Source organism: Pempheris klunzingeri, chromosome 14 (genome assembly GCF_042242105.1).
Source record: "Pempheris klunzingeri isolate RE-2024b chromosome 14, fPemKlu1.hap1, whole genome shotgun sequence".
NCBI classification, from domain to species: domain Eukaryota; kingdom Metazoa; phylum Chordata; class Actinopteri; order Acropomatiformes; family Pempheridae; genus Pempheris; species Pempheris klunzingeri.
In genome coordinates this window covers 10,431,798-10,454,565 of record NC_092025.1, presented here as the reverse complement: position 1 = coordinate 10,454,565, position 22,768 = coordinate 10,431,798, and the positions used below count along the sequence as shown (strand labels likewise).

The 22,768-nt window shown below is 41.7% G+C and overlaps 1 protein-coding gene across 1 annotated transcript in view; it reads left to right on the top strand.

The window, feature by feature from the left end:
• Positions 1–310: 310 nt before the first annotated feature.
• sptbn2 (spectrin, beta, non-erythrocytic 2) overlaps positions 311–22,768 on the top strand; it is a 30,698-nt gene continuing 8,240 nt past the window's right edge. The window contains exons 1-23 of the mRNA XM_070844243.1: positions 311–919; positions 10,794–10,945; positions 11,205–11,378; positions 11,752–11,843; positions 12,018–12,098; positions 13,298–13,413; positions 13,753–13,865; positions 14,074–14,261; positions 14,381–14,498; positions 14,709–14,867; positions 14,991–15,293; positions 16,793–16,946; positions 17,061–17,455; positions 17,545–17,808; positions 17,891–18,102; positions 18,361–18,498; positions 18,619–18,838; positions 19,007–19,543; positions 20,126–20,328; positions 20,429–20,519; positions 20,739–20,885; positions 21,081–21,344; positions 22,442–22,666. Of these exons, the coding sequence (XP_070700344.1) occupies positions 814–919; positions 10,794–10,945; positions 11,205–11,378; positions 11,752–11,843; positions 12,018–12,098; positions 13,298–13,413; positions 13,753–13,865; positions 14,074–14,261; positions 14,381–14,498; positions 14,709–14,867; positions 14,991–15,293; positions 16,793–16,946; positions 17,061–17,455; positions 17,545–17,808; positions 17,891–18,102; positions 18,361–18,498; positions 18,619–18,838; positions 19,007–19,543; positions 20,126–20,328; positions 20,429–20,519; positions 20,739–20,885; positions 21,081–21,344; positions 22,442–22,666 (4,452 nt within the window). The 5' untranslated portion in view covers positions 311–813. The remainder of the gene's footprint in view (positions 920–10,793; positions 10,946–11,204; positions 11,379–11,751; positions 11,844–12,017; positions 12,099–13,297; positions 13,414–13,752; positions 13,866–14,073; positions 14,262–14,380; positions 14,499–14,708; positions 14,868–14,990; positions 15,294–16,792; positions 16,947–17,060; positions 17,456–17,544; positions 17,809–17,890; positions 18,103–18,360; positions 18,499–18,618; positions 18,839–19,006; positions 19,544–20,125; positions 20,329–20,428; positions 20,520–20,738; positions 20,886–21,080; positions 21,345–22,441; positions 22,667–22,768) is intronic.

The window sequence follows — 22,768 nt, the reverse complement described above, 5'->3', positions numbered from 1 at the left end:
TCTAGAGAATTACAGAAATAAGATGTAACCACATAGCAAGACAACGGGATAAGAGGATGCAATCTGATGGGTGACTTTCATGATATACCTTGCCAGGCCACACCCCAGTGTTCCCTGGAATTAAGGTGGAGTTCAGTAATCCGCCTCAAGACACACTGAGCAAAGAACTCTAATGGTTTAGTCCACCTCTACACCTCCTCCCTCCCCACCATGTTCTTCCTTTGTGCTCCTCCCTCGAACACACCTTATGCAAATGACACAATTTTCAGACGGCACAGCAGGCTTTGTTTACACAGCCATCCGACCGCAGCCGGTTAGCCTGCTCTGCTGTTCTCTGCTTCAGCAAATGTGTGCTCAGAGTTTGGAGGGAAGGAGCAGCCAGTGTTCCTTTGCTACAACCACGAGGGAGAGCAACCAAAAGTTTTTCACTTTACTCAGAGTGTGGTGAAATTCTTTACAGGAGGAGGTGAAACAAGAGAACATTTTGTTCTTCAGTTTTGTTTGAAATGATTCTTTGAAAAAAAAAAAAAAAAAGCCTCCACTGTGCGCTCATTACTGTGCTTTTATTGGACAAGGTGGGACATACAGGCGGCAACATTTTCAAGTTTGTGTTGTGCCATACTGAGGGAATCTAGAAGAGGAGGATATACCAAAGCTTTTTGGATACACAAAACTTTTATCGTCTGGAACACCCTTTAAAGGATTTGATACATTTTAGTGGGGAAGGTTGCCTGTACTGTGTTATGCAGGAGAACTCCCATTCATTCTACATCTGAGTGGAATATTTAAGAGAGAGATCCCGAAAAAAAGGCCATGGAGTGGGACCACAGGGACAGAGAGCCCTGCTTGTCCCCAGCAGCATTTGTTAATCAGGTGCAATACTCAAACATCCTGGAGGGAAGGTTTAAACAGCTGCAAGGTAAGAGTCATAAGAGTCATACTGACCTGCCGATTTGGTTGAAAGGGAAATTCCACATTGTAACATACGTTTAGCCAATTGCTTGTTCGCTAGTATGTTAGCTAAGCCAATACATTTGAATGTAGTGTTGTCCTATTGACCTCACAGGTTAGAGTCTCAAGTTCTTTGGAGCGTGGCCTCTGGAAGCAGGCGTTAATGTTAAAAGTCATTGATAAGTCTAATGAGTGAAAAGTGTTGTCCTTTAACACATATCCCATTGTAAGCTGAAGCAGGAAATATTAAGTAGATGTGGCTAGTGCTCTAGTAGTTATCCTACAGCAGGTGCTTTGGGTTGTATATGAGGCTCCAAATAGCTCAACATTTTTCTGGCATAAGTGATTACCTGTGAGAGGTGGAAGAGACTCCTCTCTGTTTGGTACTGTTTCAGAGCTTAATGTGAGGAGAACCGAGGAGAGCTGTAGTAGACACACGGTAGGCTTCAGCTCAGCTCTAAAGCAGGCAAGCAGTCTGGCACCTGATCACTGGGCCACCTGTCCTTTCTTATCTTATTACAATGCACGGCTCTGTCTCTGGCTAAAGCTGGTGAGATCTGCGAGGTCCTACAAACAGAAATCACAGAGGCCATTGGCTGTGGCATAGACTTAAGGAATTATTATGTCCGTTTCTTAACTAACTCCTTTAGATGCTCGTGTTAAATGGCAGCAAAAAAAAATATTTTTTTAAACTTTCGTTTGTGGTGGGACTGTGTGTATTTGTTATTTTGTAAAGGTTTTTGTTTGATCACCACTTGTTTCTTTCAGAATTCTTGTATTATTATGTGGCCTGTAACTGTGAGCTTTAAGCCCTGGAGTCACAGACCTCACAGTAGCTGAGTGTGTTTGTGCTAAAGGGTATGAAACTGGCATGTCAGTCAGTGGTGTGCTTGGTGCGCTCTGTGTTTTGCTAGCTTCCGGCCCCTCCCTGGTTGCTGTCAGCAAGAGAGAGCTGTCTTAGAGCTTACTTGAGGGACATGTCTACTCTCTCAGGATGTTTGAAATTCTTGTAGTGGACCAATATCTTAATTGCCATTCTGCTGAAAGAACGTGCATATGTGTCTGGGAAGTGATGCCTGAAAAATGTCTACACCCCAAAAAAAGTCTACTCCTCCAGACTGACAGCACCAGTGCTCTTGACTGGAGATAAGACCCACAGAAGAGATAGAATATTTTACTTCAAAGACCATAGCAGATTTACAACGCTGTCACATTCAACTGTGCAGCCTCACAGATAAAGACGCTAAAGGCACATACCTACACATCATCTTCAACTTGTCAGGCGAGAAAACATTTAAGTCACTGTGTAATTTTGGGGTCAGAGATCAGTCACTAAATTTAAGCTGACAGGATTTATTCACGCTTCACTACAACAAGAATATTGTGAAATGAGGTTAATTCAAACAGGAACTCTATTTATGAGTGTATGGATAGGAGTATGTATGACCCTATGTGTGACTGTATGTATGATACATATACTTTACTCCTTATGGTCGATGACCATGGATATGTTCTGGATGGAGTTTGCTGTAAATATACTCACATGCGCACATACTCAGACGCACAAACACATTTCTGGCAACACCCACTCGTATTTCCAGTTTGACTACCCTTGAGGCTCATTCCTTGTGTCACTCCCTCCCTCACTGTGTTAAACCATGATAGCAAAAGGAATGATGAAGTAGATGTCCATATACATTATGCTACTACTTCATACACATTTGCAACATTTTATTGAATGGAGACAAAATAGACATTGCGTTTGCATTCACTCGTCACCTTTTTACATGCAGTTTGTGTAAGGTCAGTGGTTCCCAACTGCCTAACAAAGGGACTTCAAAGCAGCAAGAAAGCACAGAAGCATTATCTGACTCACTGGTGAATGATATCTAACTGGTAAAAAATAAACTGAGTCACTAAATAACTATGGCCAAGGGAGAAAGGTTTAATGAAATACTGAGCCACATGGCTACATTGAAGTGAAATGGAAAAAGACTTCAACTTTGTGCAACTGAACAGTCTTTACTCACAGATGGAGAAGACAGAAGACTTTTTTGGCCCACCCTCACATCATACTTTACCCCATCAACCCTTGCATTTTCTTTTAGCCCAAATCACACTATGCACATTATATTATGCTATCTTACTGCGTCTCGTGTGTAAAATACAAAAGAGATGCTACTTTCAGTTATTGATCTTGGAGCCAAGATAAATAATCATAAATTTGCTTTGATTTCCAAGTTCATAGATAACTATAGTGTGTTAGATCAGACAACAGGATCCTGTAACTGTCCCAGCTACCTGTCACTCAGCAGGAATTGGCAGTAAGACTTTATTCACATAGACACTACTTTGCTGTTTGTTGAAGGGTTTTTGCTCTCAAGGCTTTCACAACACTGATCTTATGTAGTTTGGTTCTGACATTTAAAGTCAAATCACGACAAAGCAGTGACCAAGGCTAATTTTGTTTTTTTCAGTCCTCAGCTGTCTTAGTCAGAAGCATTTTTGTTCTTATACTACACTGGGAGAGATCAATGTCACGTTTTGGGTCAAGTTTCAAGTTTGATAGCACAGTATGAATTGAATGTTGAAACTTAATATTTCTAACACTCTTAGTGAAAGCTCTGACTCTAGTGGCCTCCAGCTGTAACTCAGTCACATTACCCTGGCAAGGGTTCACCATGAGTACACACACACACACACACACACACACACACACACACACACACACACAAACTGCCTTTTTATTTATACAGTCTAACTAATATTGACAGTTTCCTTCTTGGAAGAGTAACAACAAAGTGCAGTTTGGAGGCTTAAAGACAACTATTGTCTTGTTGACATTTCACACCCTTTTTGAGTCCAGATGTTATGGCTGAGAGGGGCCTGCTTCCATCTCTTTTCTCATGGGATCGGCCTTGGCCAGCCCCCTCCTCCCCTATCTTCCCCATTATCAGCCGTAGCTGCAGATGGTGCAGAGGGGCATGTTCAGAGTCTTCACTGCTTTCAGAAAGGGGAAGAGGGCAGTACTGTTAGAGAGGTCTCTATTTTATCCACCCTGTCATTTTTTTTCATTGTATTAACAAACCTGTTGGAGTTAGAAAAAAAAAACACATTTCTGTTCTATACTTGTGACCTCAAACTGTTAAGTGTAAAAATAACTCATGCCACATGTGGCAAGGCAGCGGTTTTACCACAGCCCTACTTTCAAAGTCTTAAGCAAAGGAAGGGCAGTTCCTCTTCTATAGGGGGAGAAATGTCAATGCTTGTGCGTCTGCATGCGCCATTTTGCTCATTTTGTTTTGCACACACATCCCCAATTCAGTTTGATTTAGATATAAGTAATTGGTCTGATCATAAGAGGGGATGATTACAACTCTGTAGACATGTAACATCAAGGGTAAAGGTTCCCTACAGAAATATACAAATGAAGAGTGAAATATACTGTTTTCAATATAAAATAATATAATATAACATAATATAATATACTGAAGCAAATATTGACTTTTAATGTGCACAGTAGTAGATTTTTGTTACCTTTATTTAAAACCAATACACAAGCAGAATAATTTATCTGAATTATAAAATTCGTGTTAGCCCTATTCTGTTGCTCATCTTAACTCAAAGGGACTTGTAGAGGACCTGTAGAAGCACCTCTGATGCACAAGGGAAAGTAGTGTGACTCTGTCCTATTGGTCAGGCCTAGGCAGTTACAAATATAGCTGGAAGGATTCTTTATACAGGAATGAGTTGACTTGCAAAATCCCCAAAAGTAGCTTTAAATACTGTGTACATCATGAATCACTGATGCTGAAAGATTATTCACAAATACCAACTCCTCCTTCAACTATTCTTCACGTGTTTTTTTGCCTTCATTCTTTGTTTTGCTCGTGACATCTATGAAGTATCACACACCACAGCCATAGTTGACTCTCAGCTCAAACCACCCGCTGGTGTCAATAAAGAACAGTAACCACTAACCACAAAGCTTAGATAGCTTACTATCTAAGGTTTTTATTTGTCAATACTGTATGTCATTAATATTGCAAAAAGGCAAATAACAGGCTAAAATTGAAGATAATTCAAGTCAAGGGAGTAAAGGTATTCCTTTTAATGAGTGCCTTAGGTCTGTTTTAATTTCAGACAGCAAAACAGTTGGAAACAAATGGTTAGAGAAACTGATTGTTGAGTGTTAGTTTCTGGTCCCACGTATCGGTTCTTGGATAAAATAAAATACATAAGAGCAGAGCTGAGCACGGAGCAAAGTCACTTCCACCGATCAGCGCCTTCCTTTGGCACAATACCATAATCTTGTCTGTGTGGAAATGTCCAAGAGAAGGTCATTAAAGCAGACAGGTTGATGAAAGTAGTTTACTCATTCTTTCTGAGGACGGGGTGACCAGAGAGGCATTCATTAAGCAAGCACAGGCTGGGTGAGGGACAGGATGTCAAGAATTTATGAAGTCAAGGACATTTCATCCTAGCCAGAAAGGGAACCAGGAATGGCCAGGGAGGCCTGACCTGGGCAGAGCATGAAACAAGACGAAATTGTCAGCAACACTTGATAATTACCAGCCTGTGCTGATACCAGAACTATTGCTTTTACTGTAGCTCCTCTGAAAGCTTCTGAAGTTTTTGGAAATCAGAAAATAATCACAAGACAGTAGTCTAGCGCATTTGACAGTGAATGGCCAGGGAAATGAAAAGTGGACAAAATCTGCAGTATGCACTTCTTGCTATTGTGTGAAATGCTTACTATGGTAAGCTATTTAAAGATGGAGTCACTCCTTGTCCTCTGTGCTGAAGTGACGCCATTGAGATCCAAAGTGCAGTGTCATGCAATACAGCAGAGGGATGCAGGATTCATTGAGAGAACAGTGAACAATACGGGAAACTTACCTTCAATTGGGAGAATCAGATGGAAGTCCCCTAATAATGCTTATTTTTTGTCTCTGTGGTGGATAAACACATGATTTCATCAGTATCAGTGCATAGTCAGTGATTAACGAGCAGGCCTGACATCTTGCAGTGGGCCAGTGTCTGTTGTGTATACAGCACCACACAGCAAACATTTCTGCCAATTAGGTGCGATTAGACGTACAGGCAAATGAACCCTCAGTAGAATTTCAATATGTAAACACTAAACATAGTGGACAAAATCTTCAATTAATGATGATCAACAATCTTTGGAGTCGTTGAGAGCTGATTAAGTGATTAAATGACTTTAAGTTGAGTCCTAGCCTAGTCTTATCTAACTTCTGGCAGTCTCAGATATGTTGAACATTTTATATATTTGTGCAGTACGAAGGGGCTAGTGACGGATCAAGAAGATTAGTTATCAATGACCACATGCTATTTACGCTGGCAGCAAGGAAAGACAACCAGACACTTACAGGTTGGCATCTTACTGGCAGAAAGACACAGTCTTGTCTTTAACGAGTCACACTGTGGAATAGTAAGACACATTCCACTCAAACAAGGTTTTGGCTCAATTACATTGCACATTGTCTGAAATTTCAATATGGTATGTGATGTAAAAAAAAAAAAAAAGGATGTGTGTTCATGAGATTTGCTAAACATCAAATAAGAAACCATGACCTCAGTACAACGGCACAGCTGATCTAGACTTAATCTTTTGTCTTAACATTACCCTCCTTCATAGATGTACGTGAGCCTTGGCCCACTGATTGTTAGTTGTATCTGTCTCCATTTTATCACCGCACATGATCCTACCACTATGAGCCACACAGACAGGATTAAGTCTGGCGGCATATTTGCTCAGATTACCTGCGGCTAATCATCGTTATCAACAGTGTGCAAGTTTGTTTGGAGGTTAAATAGAAAAGCAGCAGCAAGCTAAACCCCTGTACCTTCAACAGTAGAGCGGGCACAAACTGAGCCAGGCCCCCACACTACTCCCCTGCCCTGACATATACTTAAGGCTTATTACCAGAGACAAACATGCTCAAAATGACTGGACATGCCCAAATATGCTTTTGAAACATTCAGCGATGCCTCTAACCACTAGTTCTGATCTGCCATTAGTAAACAATGGAGAAAAACATGGCACAGAAAATTTTAATTACTTGTTTTTCTAGCTTTGTCACGAAGAGGCTCCTGAAGGAGTGGTAGAGCTCCAGGATAGTCAGGCTAGTTTTAAAATGGTTTTGACTGTTGACGTTTGTCAAATTTGAATAAGAATATTCATAATTATAGGCCCAGTGGGGTTTTAAGGCACATACTGTATATAACTTAGTGGTTTAGTTGAGTCCAGTTTCAGCATTTTAGCATATTTTAATGGTAGAAACAATATCTCAGAAAAATGGAATAGTTGATTGAATTTACATTCTCACGTAATATTTAGAGTAGCTAACATCTCCAGTGTGTTGGATTGCAGTTATGTCAACATAAGTATATAAAGCAGTGTTATCACATCTTGCAGGCACTGACTTTGGCATATTACATGTTAACGTAGTTAAAACCATTGTCCATGTTTCAAGGCAGGTGTGCATTTAAGAGGGATTTCTTTTGTCAAAAAAGATAGCTTAGATTATGCCAGACATATGAAGACTAACTAGAAATTACTAAGCCTGCTTTCTAAAGCCAATATTTTCCTACTCTTGTCCTCTATTGTGTAGTTGTGCAACTATGTTGGCAGGATCTGCTGGTATTTTCTGTGACGTGAGGTGTAAATTATCTGACAATACAGAGATGGCATAGCCTCAGTTTCCTTTATCTTTTCTCACCTTTGGCCACCAGGGTACTTTCTGTTAAAAATAAACAAATCTTCTGTTGCAGACGCTAATTATTGTTACTGATTAGTAAAAAAATAAGAAACTATTTAGATGTTGATGAACAAACATTACAGTTGACATATCCTCCCAAGCACTAACAGCATAATCCATAAAATGTCACATTGTTAGAGAAAACAGCTGCACCAGCTTTGCCCTTATCTACCGGAGCCACAACTGATGACAGGTTTGTGTTTGCTTGTGTTATTGAGCAAACACGCCAGAGACTGATGCCTGTGTTTGTCTTGTGTTCTTGTTCAGTAGCCTTGTTATTAACAGCACAGCACCAGCAGGGCAGCAGCTATCTTCTTTAGGACCCCTGCCCACTGCCCTACTGCCTTCTCCTGAGTGCTCGGTGCTGTCACAACATGACAAAGCATCAGGAGGAATGTAGGCTCCTCCACTGTGCCTCACCTGACACAGTAATCCACCTCTGCTAACTCATTGAATGGCTTCAAATTGCTTAGAGGTTAGCCTTTTTAATGATGGAATATGTTGGTGTGGTACATAAGAGAGAGATGAATAGAAAGTTCTTGAAAGTTGAATTGAGAATGGAATAAAAAGGCAAGACTCCAGAGCTCAAACAACAACTGTAAAGAACCAGCGCACCTTATTGCAGCTCACAGAGAATCAACCAGGTCTTTTTTGCTGTTAGTTATTGGAGTACCATAACACTCTTGTTATTTGTCTTATATCCTTGAGTTTCGTTAAACCAGGAAAAAGCAGACACATCCAGGACACAAGAACACTGATCGCTGGAGTAGCAGAGATAAGCCTGTTTTTGCTCCACCCTTTCAAATATGCCTGCAGGCCATGACTATAGTCACCTGCTCTGAATTAACATCTCTTCGTACAGCTAATTTTTTGCCTTTAAATGTTACATTTCTTTTATGAAAACTGCAATTATATATCAGTGTTGAATCTGGAGATTTAAAAACACAAGTCAACACATTGTTTGGCCTTTTTCATAAAACCTGTTGACTCGTGTACAGTATGTGTGCTTCTGCATGTGTTACCTGTAATCTCCTCACGTTTCTATGCATAGTTACCATAGTCGGATGGTAATCTGTCTAAGACCAACATATCCATCTCATTGTGCTGTGTGTGCTGTGACACATAGGTTTATCTGCTATTGAACTCTTTGTCTGTGATGCATGTGTCCTCCCCAATTGTTACCAAGCATTCAAGCAGGAAAAGAGCGAGGTTGCCAGGTAGGATAGTAAAATGGTACTTTATAGTAGCAGACATTTGAACACAATTCTCATTTCTCTATAAGACACTATAAGAGTTTAGATTTTAACCTGCTACTGTATTCTACAGTAGAAGATATCCAAAAAGGCTGTTATGTGTATTCATGCTACATGCAGGTAAATGAGACTTACTAGTTCAATGTAAACTGTGCCATGCGTTTTCACTCTTATTGCCAAGTTCTCCTACTGCCTCCATGAGTCGTTCTGCTGCCCTCAGCTCTGGTGCACAGCATGAACAGCCAAACAACTTCAGACTAAACAATGGAATATATTCAGCTATCGCCTCTTCTAATGCTGGCCAGTGCATTTCAGCAGATAGTGCTGTCAGGAGAACGGCAACTAAAGCAAGCAAGGGCAATCCACAGTGCATTGGCATTTCATTACTGAGCTAGGTCACCTCCCTGAGATTTTCATTTCATTCTTGCAAGATGTCACAAAACACACTGAAATGTGAGTCTCAATGAGGAAATTGACAGGTGTGACTTTCTGGAGTCGGCACAAATTTGTGTGCTCAAGGCATATTTATGCATCCTTGTGAGCATGTTGATGGAGCATTGACAAACAATATGGAAACCTGCTCACTGAAATATCAATGTACAGGACCACTACAGGTCAGAAACTTCATAGGGTCCCATTTACTTCCTGAATCACATAAAGCTATCTGTATTTCTTATTTCAACAGAGGACCCTTGTAGTAGAGTATAGATACTGAGGAAGCACCAGGTCAAGCGTTACGTCCTGTGTTATGTTACTCCACCCTAGCAGGCTTGCATGAAATTTCAAAATCAGTTCTTTTTTTAGCTGACAGTTAGTAGAGGGGATGGTTGCACAACATGCCGTCTTTGGTCACCTCTTTGGTCGCCTTTAAGAAAAACACAACCTTTAGCGACATTTAAGAACTTGTTGGTAGGCTAATGTCAGTAGCACCAACAAAGTTATATGATAATGCCAAATGCTCAATACATATTTGGTTGAAGTGCACAGGAAGAAGGAGCAAGGATGACACGCATCATATGTAGCTGTGTGCAATGAACACTTCTATGAGACATTTATTTTCACTGCCATTATTTAATTTCATGCTGCTGCAAACAGGCTTTATTTTATTTAAATTATTATTAGAGAGCTGCTCCTCTGATCTCTTTTCTGTCTGCCTCAGTGTTGTTCTTTGTGGACTTATGTTAGGTGCAGAGCATTAAATACAATGCTAGAATAGTGTTTTCTAAAGGCAGGAAGACCTTGTGTCCTAGAAATGAGGTCACCTTGTTAGGCGGCGGAGCAGGATTAGCTCCTTACTCCCCTGGTCCATATGTCTGTGCTGCTGTTACAGCTTAATTTGTTGCGATTCTTTTTTTAGTCTTCCTCCAATAAAGAAAGAGCAGAAATGCTCACTATATGCCTTTTCATTGCATCATCACCTTGCGGCTCTAAACTCAGGCACTTAGCAGTGGACTCATGAGCAGAGCCAACAGTAAAGTTTGGTCTGAAGAGTGAAAACCGCTCACTAAGCCTGTCAATACAGTGATCCTAGAGACTTAATGGCACAGCTTATCTGTGAAATGGGCTGCTCAGGACAAGGGCTTAAGTCCTTATGATTTACTGTCACCTGTCTGCTCTCAGAAGTGATCAAAGTTGAAAACAACACTGGTGTTTGTTTAGAGCAAAAGTGATTCCCTGTAAATATTTATTTCCCTGATGGTAATGATATTGAGGCGAATGACATCTCAGTCAGTGGAGCCAGTTGTAATCTTCATGTACCGTAATGTGACTTCAGCCCCTCTCCTTCTTGTTGTGTCCTCTACAGATGAGCGTGAAGCAGTACAGAAAAAGACCTTCACCAAATGGGTAAACTCTCACTTAGGCCGAGTGACATGTCGCATTGGTGACTTGTACACTGACCTGCGCGATGGCCGCATGCTAATCCGCCTTCTGGAAGTGCTCTCAGGAGAACAGCTGGTCAGTATCACACAGAAGCCACCCTTTTCTGTCCTTACCCTGAACCAGGCCCTCTACATGACCCTCACCCTACACCACAAGTCAGGAAGAAGGAGAAATCATGCGCTACATTTCTTCTTTTTTTAAAAGTGTGATTTACTTCTTCTACTTGTTTTTCTCTTTTTCAATTCCAGCAATCCTTCCCACTTCACGTGTGTTGATGAGTTTTGTTCAATAATTTCAACATAGGTCTTCTTCCTTTTTTTTCTCCTCCCCACAGCCAAGGCCCACTAAGGGCCGCATGCGTATCCACTGTCTCGAAAATGTCGATAAAGCCCTGCAGTTTCTCAAGGAGCAAAAAGTCCATCTGGAAAACATGGGCTCACATGACATTGTGGATGGGAATCACCGTCTCACCCTGGGTCTCATCTGGACCATCATCCTTCGCTTCCAGGTAACACCAGCATTATTTTGTGGAGATTGCACATTCCCTTCTCAGTGCAGATGCCATGTTGCTTAACCTTTCAAAGAGCAAGTTTGGCTTTGGGACATCAGGTCTCTGCATGTAGCCTAGTCCATCCTCAGGCAAACTCACAAAAGTAGTGATAGAGGTTAGTGCTGCTGTGACGTGATGCGCAAAATCATTCTTCATGCTATCATTGTAGGAATGAATGGCATTATTTGGGAATTCTTAACCCTTCCAGAAATTTGGTATAATGTACTAACAGATAACAAATTGCAGAAACAATTTTACAAGGCCTAATTATCAAGGAATTGTGTAAAATCATGTTGACACAGTCTTAACTGAACGAATGATCTGCTGACAGATCCAGGACATCAGTGTGGAGACAGAAGACAACAAGGAGAAAAAATCAGCAAAAGATGCCCTGCTGCTTTGGTGCCAAATGAAAACTGCTGGGTGAGAAAGGAGTGGGAGAGGAGAGACAGAATGAGGGCTTAATCACACAGGATAAACACTTTTAATATGTTGAAGATACAGTTTGACCATTGATGCTTCATGGTTTCGCTGAAGTGGTTACTGATCTTGCTGTGTTGAGTTAATGATTAATGGTTTCTGATCTGGCCTCTGCAGATACCCGAATGTCAACATCCACAACTTCACTACCAGCTGGAGAGATGGTCTGGCGTTCAATGCCATCGTGCACAAACACAGGTCATTGACTTCTTCCTGTACTTGATGTTGCTTACTACAATAAAATGGCTCTTGTTAGGCATACACTTGGATATAATTAATTTATACATTTATAACAGGTCTTCTCTCATAAGTGAGGATTTTAGATAGTCGTCCTGCAAATCAATAACGTGTCCAGTATTTTTTTTCTATGCCTAATGAAGAGCATCTGTCGCAGTACCATCACACTTGTCTGGGGTGCTTTACCCTTCTTCCTATTTAGGTCTTCTCCTCCTACTCTCATCCTTCAAACAGTCTGCAGTATGGCTAAAAGGATGAAAATAAAATAGGGAGTAAGATGACCTAGATCACAGAAATAATAACCCACTTATTTTCTATGAAGATCCATGCTTGATGACTCACTTGCACACCCTGCTGGTAATCGTGCCATCAATTAATCTGAGAACAGAAGGCCAACAGTGTAGCCTTAAGTCCTGAGTCAAATAGAGCATTGTTCTTTACAATGAATGCCTAAGTGATACTTGATGCAACATTTCTTTTGTTGAAGTTACTGAACCATGGTATATTCATGTCACCCATGTCATTGCCATTTACATGATCAGGTCCCTATTTAAACTACATAAGAGGCACCACAGCAGGCAATTGCAATATGCAAAGAGGTTATTCCTTGTTCTCTTGTTGAAGTATCTGCAGCATATTTCGTAAGTTTCATGAATTAAGTACCTGTGTGGAGTAAAAGGTTTCATGATCCTTGTACAGTTCAAACCTCTGGACACAGTCACTGAATCTCAGTGAGAAAATAGGGAAAATGTAGTTTTCATTCCTGCATTTTGGAACTTCCAGTTCATGCTTATTGGTCATTAAATGATAGTGTTTTAATGGTTTATGCCCCAATCCAATTTGACACACCTTTAACACGTAAATAAACTCAAAATGAAAACATGGTTCAGGCAAAAATTTGCAGTAATTAGCCAGAGCAGTTTGCCTAATTCACAGATTAAAGATGCAAATGACTATACTTAAATCCAGTGGATTATTTACTGCACCTGGGTCTTAAACAGAGACATGTATAGGAGTGGACTGCAATTTTTTTTCTCTATACCACAAGAAGATAATGCTACACTGTATGCCATATTGAATGATATTTCCATTTGTCTGCACCCTGCTCTCCTATGCAGTTTTTTCGTATTAAAACCATGATTGTTCCCTGGCCTCTGCAGACCCGACCTGATTGAGTTTGACAACCTGAAGAGGTCCAATGCTCACTACAATCTGCAGAATGCTTTTAATGTTGCTGAGAAGGAATTGGGGCTCACTAAGCTGCTGGACCCAGAAGGTGAGTGGGTAAAGCCTCCATAAAAACATGGCGCTGACGGCCTGACACTTTCCATTAAGGCACTTAGCTGGTGCCTGTTGTCCGAAACAGACTGGGTGTAAAGACTATGGAGGATTACTGGAATTAATTATGGCTTAGGCAACACTACATCACATGTCAGCTACAGTGACCTCTCAAAAAGCATATCCAAACAGTTTTGCACCTATTAAACTCCTCATTCAGGCTGTTTTAAGAGCCAAACACAACCAGGCTTTTAGTGCTTTCTGACGTTTATGGTCAGTGGATTAAAAAATTAACAATGAGTTCAGGTGCAAATGAAGCCTGCTTTTTTTTCTACAGATGTTAATGTTGATCAACCTGATGAAAAGTCCATCATCACCTATGTGGCGACCTACTATCATTACTTCTCCAAGATGAAAGCCCTGGCAGTGGAAGGCAAACGTATTGGCAAGGTTAGTTGTGTTTGTGTTTGTGTGTGTGTGTGTGTGTGTGTGTGTGTGTGTGTGTGTGTGTGTGTGTGTGTGTGTGTGTGTGTGTGTGTGTGTGTGTGTGTGTGTGCGTGTGCGCGTGCGCGTGCGCGTGCGCGCAAAAACCTGATTACAAGTATACTGAGTGTTTGCCCACCAGTTGCCTTGAGTCACAGATCACTCTTGGCTGCAGGTGCTGGACTATGCTATTGAGGCTGATCAGCTGATAGAGAAGTATGAGACCCTGGCCTCAGAGCTGCTGCAGTGGATTGAACAAACCATAGTGACGCTCAATGACCGGCAGCTAGCTAACTCACTGAGTGCTGTGCAGAACCAACTCCAGGCTTTCAACTCCTACCGGACTGTGGAGAAACCCCCCAAGTGAGTATCAGAAAGCTGGATAGTATAACCCAGTGAATTACCCAATACTTGTTATCTATTAGGATCCAAAGTTTGAAGCTATCCAGTGTTTTAAACAGACGTGGTGTCTGTCTCCACAGATTTACAGAGAAAGGAAACTTGGAGGTTCTCCTCTTTACTATCCAGAGCAAGATGAGAGCAAACAATCAGAAAGTCTACATGCCAAGAGAGGGCAAACTCATCTCTGACATCAATAAGGTATTGGTTTATCTAGAAATAGTTGTCTCTCTATAGGCATGGAAGCCATGCTTGTCACACTCTTTTGGGTAAATTGTTTGTGTACAATTTAAGGTTTTCTTAGACCACGTGTACTACTACTACTACTACTACCACCGTATAAGATGATGCAGCATTTGTAGCCTAGGTGCAGCATGTTACCAACTTCCTGTTTTTTCACTGGTGTGACAGGCATGGGAGCGACTGGAAAAGGCAGAGCATGAACGAGAGCTTGCACTAAGAAATGAGTTGATTCGCCAGGAGAAGCTGGAGATGCTTGCTGCACGTTTTGACCGCAAAGCAGCTATGAGGGAGACATGGCTGAGTGAGAACCAGAGGCTGGTGTCTCAGGTAGTAAAAGAAAATTGGATTAATCAAAAACAGAATAATTTGTGGCTAGAGATGCATTCTTATCTCTGGATTGAACATATTGAATGGTTTTACAGTGCTAAGCTCATTTTCCTCTGTTATTAGGACAACTTTGGAACTGACTTGGGAGCAGTGGAAGCTGCCACACGTAAACATGAGGCAATCGAGACAGACATTGGGGCATATTGGGAACGTGTGGCTGCTGTGGAGGCTGTTGCCAAAGAGCTAGAAACAGAGGGGTACCATGATGTTCGGCGTGTAATTGCACGAAGGGATAATGTTCTTCGACTGTGGGAATACCTGAAAGAGCTTCTGGCTGCACGGAGAGAGCGGCTTAATTCCCATCGTGACCTACAGAGACTGTTTCAAGAGATGCGCTACATCATGGATTGGATGGCAGACATGAAGGTACTGACCCACCCAGCACAACCATGCTTACCCTATGCTTTTTACTACTGCTTTTCATTCCTACATTCTATTGGCTTTGTTATTAATCAACAAAAGGGAATTTCCGAATCCTCTCAATTAAGTTAGTTGTTGTTCACATATGTTCTCAGCAGCTTTAGTGTTTGCACTTAACCAGTGGACCATTAGCAGTTGTAATTAGCTTTTTAGAGCCTGAGCTGTGTCGCTTGTCATTGCTGGCTTTACTGAGGTCGGCTGAGGTAGTCTTCACTCAAGGGGAGTGTGAGCTTTTCTCCTTACATGGTTAAATCTGGTGACCCTGTTCCCACATGCTGTGATCTTAATTCACTTTGATTTCAGTCTGAAAATGCTGTCATTGCCAAATGCAATTGGCTGATGGCCATGGACACACCATTTTACATTTCAGCTGCAATTACATTATCTTTATTGCCCATGTTACTGTCTGCAGAATCATTCAATGTACTTAATTAACATAATGCACATACTGTATTAACTATCAGAAATGATGGTGCTAGGCCTCTAATAGTGGGAATGCAAGGTTACCAGTTATAGTCATAATGGGTCTTTGTAGTTGTAGGTTTAATTTTCTGTTATGATCTAGTGAATTCACTGTACAGGCGTACTACATAGTCACTTTCTACCTTGATTTTGGTGTAAATCATTTATTGTTTTAAAGATGAGATAAGATAAGATATTCCTTTATTAGTTCCAGGACGGGGAAATTGCGTATCATCAATCAATTGTGTAGCTGTTACAAAAAGTAGTACTTAAGCCTCTTTCCCCTGCCTCAGATCAAATGTTACGACTACATGGTACTACTCTAAGGGCTTGGCCTCATCAGCCACCCACCACCTTCAAACAAATACGGTATAGCACTTTTCACCTCTGAGCTTCAAAAGTTAGTATTTAACGGTTTCTTTACATTTCTCAATTGAGAAAGGGCATGAACAGGTATATGTTTGCATTGCAGTGTTTGTCTGTGGTGGAGCTGATTAATTCATTTCTTCTGTACTTTTCAGTGGTATCTGAAATCACACTGTTAATGTCTCAGGGATTCAGTCAAGCCTCACCATATAAATAGAATGTGTGTATACAGTTTATTAGTTTTAATTGTGTTTGTAGCATAATGTCGTGTTGTCATTTAATGGCCTTCTGCTCTAATTGCCAGAGGAAAATTCTCTGGCATTTGAGTAAGGCTTTGGTTCCCTGTTTGTTAAGGTTAATGGTCTGAAGCTACAGCTTGTTAAAATTCTGTTGTTAGCCATTATCATTGGTTTATGGTAATTTAAAATGTCACCAAGGGCAAGGCTCATAAAATGGTAATGATTCAAACTGTATGAATATCTATTCTCTTTAAAAGATTTTTCCAGGAATATTGCCCACTCTTCACATATTCTGTTAGCAGACACAATACCTGATTTCTTACTTTTTGTTTTGTTTTTGAAATAACCAAATATTGTACTGCACTGTGTCTGTTTCAGAGTCGTCTGCAGTCTCAGGACAGTGGGAAGCATTTGCATGATGTGTTAGATCTACTGCAGAAACACAATCTGGTAGAGGCTGACATTTCAGCTCAGGCAGAAAGGATCAAGGGAGTGCAAGGAGCTGCCCAGCGCTTCACTTCCTATGAACAGCGTGAGTTTTCAAACATGCTCTTACACATTCTCTGTACAGATTAAGCAGTTTCATTCTGACCTATTCGTGCTTGATATGTAAGTGCCATGTACTCCTGCCTCTTCTAATAACCAGCCTACAAACCATGTGAGCCGGGACTGGTTAGTGAAAAGGTTGACCTGCTAGGTCAAGCCTATGAGGAGCTTGGTCATCTCTCTGGGAAACGCAGAGAGCGCCTAGAGGACTCGCGCCGCCTGTGGCAGTTCATGTGGGATGTCGGAGAGGAGGCAGCCTGGATCAGAGAGCAGGAGCAGATCCTGGCCAGTGGAGACTGTGGCCGTGACCTCACTTTAGCCCTTCACTTGCTCAGCAAACATGAGGCTTTCAGGGATGAAATGGCAGCCCGCTACGGTCCCCTGAGTAACAGCATTGCTGCTGGTGAAGCTTTGGTTAAGGAGGGACATTTTGGAGCCCCACAGGTCACTGACAGGATTGAAGATATCCGGGCACAGTGGGCACATCTGGAGGAGGTGGGTGGTGATCACAAATTTTTGTTTAGGCACAGGATAAAGCTTTTTCCTTCAAATAAAGCTTTTTTTTTGCTCTTCGTGCTTCACAGACTACTAAGCTTAGAGAGCAGAACCTTAAGGAAGCAGTGGCCCTGCACCAATTTCAAACAGATGCCAATGACATGGAGGCATGGATCATAGAGACACTTAGACAGGTGTCCAGTCAGGAGGTCGGCCACGATGAGTTCTCCACCCAAACTCTAGCTCGCAAGCAGAGGGAGATAGAGGAGGAGATCCACAGCCACCAACCCCTCATTGACTCCCTTCATGAGCAGGCCCAAGCACTGCCAGAGGCCTATATACATTACCCTCAGGTATGTGCGCTTTGTTTTTCATACTTCTTTAATGATGACATGCTGTTTGCAGTGCTAAATTATTGTTTATTGCCGACTGTAGGTGGATGGTCGCCTACCAGCTATTGAGCAGCGCTATGAAGAACTGGAGACTCTATCAGCAGCTCGACGCAAGGCTCTGGAAGGTGCCCTGGCCCTGTACCGCATGTTTAGTGAAGCTGGTGCCTGCCAGCTCTGGGTGGAGGAAAAGGAGCAGTGGTTGTATGGCATGGAGATCCCTACCAAACTGGAGGACTTAGAGGTGGTGCAGCAGAGGTTAGTGTGGGCGTAAGGGAAGGGAAAAATATGAATACTGAAGATTGGATTTATAAGAAACATGATGGCTAAATTGTTATCCCCTAAAAGCAATACAATTATTGAAATAATACCTCATTATCCATTCAAATAACTACATTTGTGAAATTTCTCTCGCAAATAGTTTAATGATCTATGGAAATATCTAGTGTAAATAAGATTCAGACATTTCAGAATAAGATGTTCTGATGTTCTTTGATCTTTTATTTGTGGCTGCAGATTTGAGACCCTGGAACCTGAGATGAACAACCTAGGCACTCGTGTCACTGATGTGAACCAAGTGGCCGAGCAGCTGCTGTGCTCAGACAACTGTGACATTGACCAAATCCACCAGACACGAGACCAACTTAACAACAGGTCAGAGCTAACATATAATGCCTGGTAAAACCCACTATTTTACAAAGAAATATATTTGTACCCAGTGATCACTGTGGTTAGCGCTTTTAGCCTAAATATTGCATAATGTGTGGTCCTTAGATGGAGGGAGTTCCAACAACTGGCTGGTCAAAAGAAAGTAGGCCTAGAGTCGGCCCTCAACATCCAGAACTACCACTTGGAGTGTAATGAGATCCAAACTTGGATGAAGGAAAAGACCAAGGTGATTGAATCCACTCAGGGCCTGGGAAATGACCTGGCTGGAGTGATGGCACTGCAACGCAAACTCACTGGCATGGAGAGGGACCTGGAGGCCATTCAGGTAAGGAGAGGTCGCGTGCAGTGATTTATTGGTGAAGGATGGGAACAGAATAGACTGCAATAGATAAACAAGAAGCCCAGTAAATTAATAATGGGTTTATTTTTGGCTTCATGTCGAGGTATCCTGTTATCACTTCGGCATTTAAATATTTTTTTCATGGCCTACCAGGGCAAATTGGATGACCTGAGAAACGAGGCAGAAAAGCTGGCCAAGGAACATCCAGATCAGGCTGGAGAGATCCAAGGACGCCTGGCAGAGATTCAAGAGGTGTGGGAGGAGTTGAACGCCACCATGAAGCGCCGTGAGGAGTCATTGGGAGAAGCCAGCAAGCTGCAGGGCTTCCTTAGGGATTTGGATGACTTCCAGTCCTGGCTATCCCGCACACAGACAGCCGTGGCCTCAGAGGACATTCCCACTTCTCTGCCTGAAGCTGAGAGTTTGCTAGCCCAGCATGAGAGTATTAAGAATGAGGTGGATAATTATAAGGAGGACTATGAGAAGATGCGAGCGGTTGGTGAGGAGGTGACCCAAGGTCAGACAGATGCCCAGTACATGTTCTTGGCCCAGAGGCTCCAGGCATTGGACACCGGCTGGCATGAGTTGCGCCGCATGTGGGAGAACCGCCACAGTCTTTTGGCCCAAGCCTTTGACTTCCAGACTTTCTTGAGAGACGCAAAACAGGCAGAGGCTTTCCTCAACAACCAGGTTAGAAAAACACATTTTGGAATTGAAGCCTGTGCAAGAGAGCTGAGGCCTCATTGAAACATGTATAACATACAGCCTTAGTTTTAGAGTCTAGCAGTGAGTGTCAAATTCAATGCCAAATAACTGTGTTTGCCTTCATGGGTAACTAAGTTGGATAGAAATCTGAATCTAAGCTGCACTGTAAGTAGGTCATAGACCTAGATCTGTATGATAGGGCCACTATACTACTTCTATTTTCATGTCATTAAATCCAGAGATATGCTATCATAGTTTTTAGGCAAACATGAAATTAAGAGGTAATTAACACATTAAGGCTCATTTACAAGTAAGAACTGGAACAACCTAAGTGTAGGGATTCAAAGAAACTTGCTGCAAGTTAATATAAATTGTTGACTTAAACAATCAATTATACTTGTAGCTTGTTCGAGTTTGAATTCTAGTGTCTATTCAGGGTTTGTACTTGTTTTAAATGTTTTAATCTCAATACATCACTTGTAGTAAGCCAAGATGCTATAAAGAAACCAAGAAAAATCACTGGAATTATGATTGCTCATAAGAAACATTCCTTTCCTCTCTGTGTAGGAGTATGTGCTGTCCCACACAGAGATGCCCACCAGTCTTCAGGGAGCAGAGGAGGCCATTAAGAAACATGAGGACTTCCTCACTACCACAGAGGCCAGTGAGGAAAAGATAACTGGTGTGGTGGAGGCTGGACGGCGCCTCATTAATGACTGTAATGCAAACTCTGATAAGATCCAGGAAAAAGTTGATTCCATCCAGGAAAGGTTAGAGAAAAAGTTAAAGAAGGGAGAAAAAGCCCAATTAATGTAAGTTTCTCTTTTTAATTTAATGTTTGAATTAAGCTTCCTCCTTAATTTTCTCCAGGCATTTTAAGAATAAAGAGGCTGCAAATGAATTGCTGGCGAAGCTTAAGGATAACCGCGAACTCCAGCACTTCCTCCAAGATGGACAGGAGGTAAACAAATCAAAAGGAACAGTAGCATAATGAAGACAAAAGTAAACATGGGTAATGGATAAATATGTGAGTTAACTAGTATTGTGAACAGAAATGGATTCCTTCATCATCATCATAAGACATCATAAGCTAATGGATTTGTGTTAATAACTTGTATTTCTTTAATATAATAATATTAAAAGTAATGCTTATTCCATAATGCCATTCTCTTTTCTGTAGCTCACATTGTGGATCAATGAGAAGATGCTGACGGCACAGGACATGTCTTATGATGAGGCCAGAAATCTGCACAGCAAGTGGCAGAAACATCAGGCCTTCACAGCAGAGCTGGCCTCTAACAAAGACTGGCTAGACAAAATTGACAAGGTGTTGCCTTTTTTACATTTATTGTCATCATTAACCACATATTGAAGAAAAGATTTTTCCCAGATATAATGTTATAAAACAGTACTTGGGAATCTGCCTGTTGATGGGATTTTTAATGGGTAGGCTGATCAATAAGCCTAGCACTGACAAACAGCTAAATTAACGTACATTAAAACTTGTTTCTTGTTTCTACAGGAGGGTCAGGCATTGGTGGCAGAGAAGCCGGAGCTGAAATCTGTTGTTCAGCAGACCCTGGAGGACCTACAGCGTCAATGGGAGGAGCTGGAAGGCACCACCCGCACCAAGGCCCAGTGCTTGTTTGATGCTAACCGGGCAGAGCTCTTTACACAGAGCTGCTCCGCTTTGGATGTCTGGCTGAAAAACCTTGAGGGTCAGCTGAATAGCGACGACTATGGCAAAGATTTGACCAGCGTCAATATCTTGCTCAAGAAGCACCAGGTAGGCCACACTGTGCAAGCAAGCACAATCTATGCAGATTTACATACTGTTGTCTTACAGAGTATCAATATCATATTGATACAAATATACACTGCCCGTCCAAAAAAAAAGTTGCACACTCTAATATTTTGTTGGACCAAGATCTTGTATCGATGATTGAAGAGTGGCTTGTACGGTAGGCACTAGGCATGATGGCTGCATCATTTCATCCGCCTCTCTTCTTACCCTGATGTGCCCATCACTCTGGAACAGGGTAAATCTGGACTCATCAGACCACATGACCTGCTTCCATTGCTCCAGAGTCCAATCTTTATGCTCCCTAGCAAATTGAAGCCTTTTTTTCCCGATTAGCCTCACTGATCAGTGGTTTTCTTAGGGCTACACAGCTGTTTAGTCCCAATCCCTTGAGTTCCCTTTGCATTGTGCGTGTGGAAATGCTACTAATGCTATTCACTATTAAACATAGCCATGAGTTCTACTGTTGATTTCGTACGATATGATTTCACCAAACGTTTAAGTGATCTCCCATCACGATCATCCAAGAGTTTGTTCCGACCACATTTCTTCCTCGAAAATGATGGTTCAGCACTATCCTTCCATGTTTTAATAATGCATTGGACGGTTCTTAACCCGATTTTAGTAGTTTCAGCAATCTCCTTAGTTGTTTTCTTAGCTTGATGCAGGCCCATAATTTGACCCTTCTGAAACAGATTAACACCCTTTCCATGACCACAGGATATGTCTTCCAACATGGTTGTTTAAGAAAAGAGAAGCTACTCACCGCATAAGCTAGGGTTAAATAAGTTGTTGCCAGCTGAAACATATTCATCACTGCAGTAATTATCCAATTGAAGGCTCTTATCTATTTGCTTAGTTAACTCCAGGTGGCGACTTTTTTTTTGGACAGGCAGTGTATATCATGAACGTAAGAACTCTAGATATGCTGAAAAAAAACATATTCAGTAAGTCTTATTTCTATGATATTTTTAAACCTGATACTTTCTGAGTTCACGTGGTGGAACTGACCAAAGCTGTTTAGTGGAGATTGCCAACTGTCATATTTTCTTTCCTGACATCATTGTTCTGTCGCTGTATAGATGGTGGAGAACCAGATGGATGTCAGAGAAAAGGAGGTGCAGTCCCTCCAGTCTCAGGCTCTGGCCCTGTGCCAGGAGGACGCTGGACCCACTGAGGTGGATGACCAGCAGAGACGTGTCATGGACAGCTTCTCTGGCCTTCAGGAACCTCTCCAAATGAGGAGACAGCGACTACTTGCCTCCAAAGAAGCTCATCAATTCAACAGAGATCTGGAGGATGAAATTGTGAGTCAGATTACCTGACTGACTGCATAAATTAGATATAAAGTATGAGTAATGAAAGTGTTTCCTGTTTTGCCTGATGCTCATGATTTATTCATTCTTCTG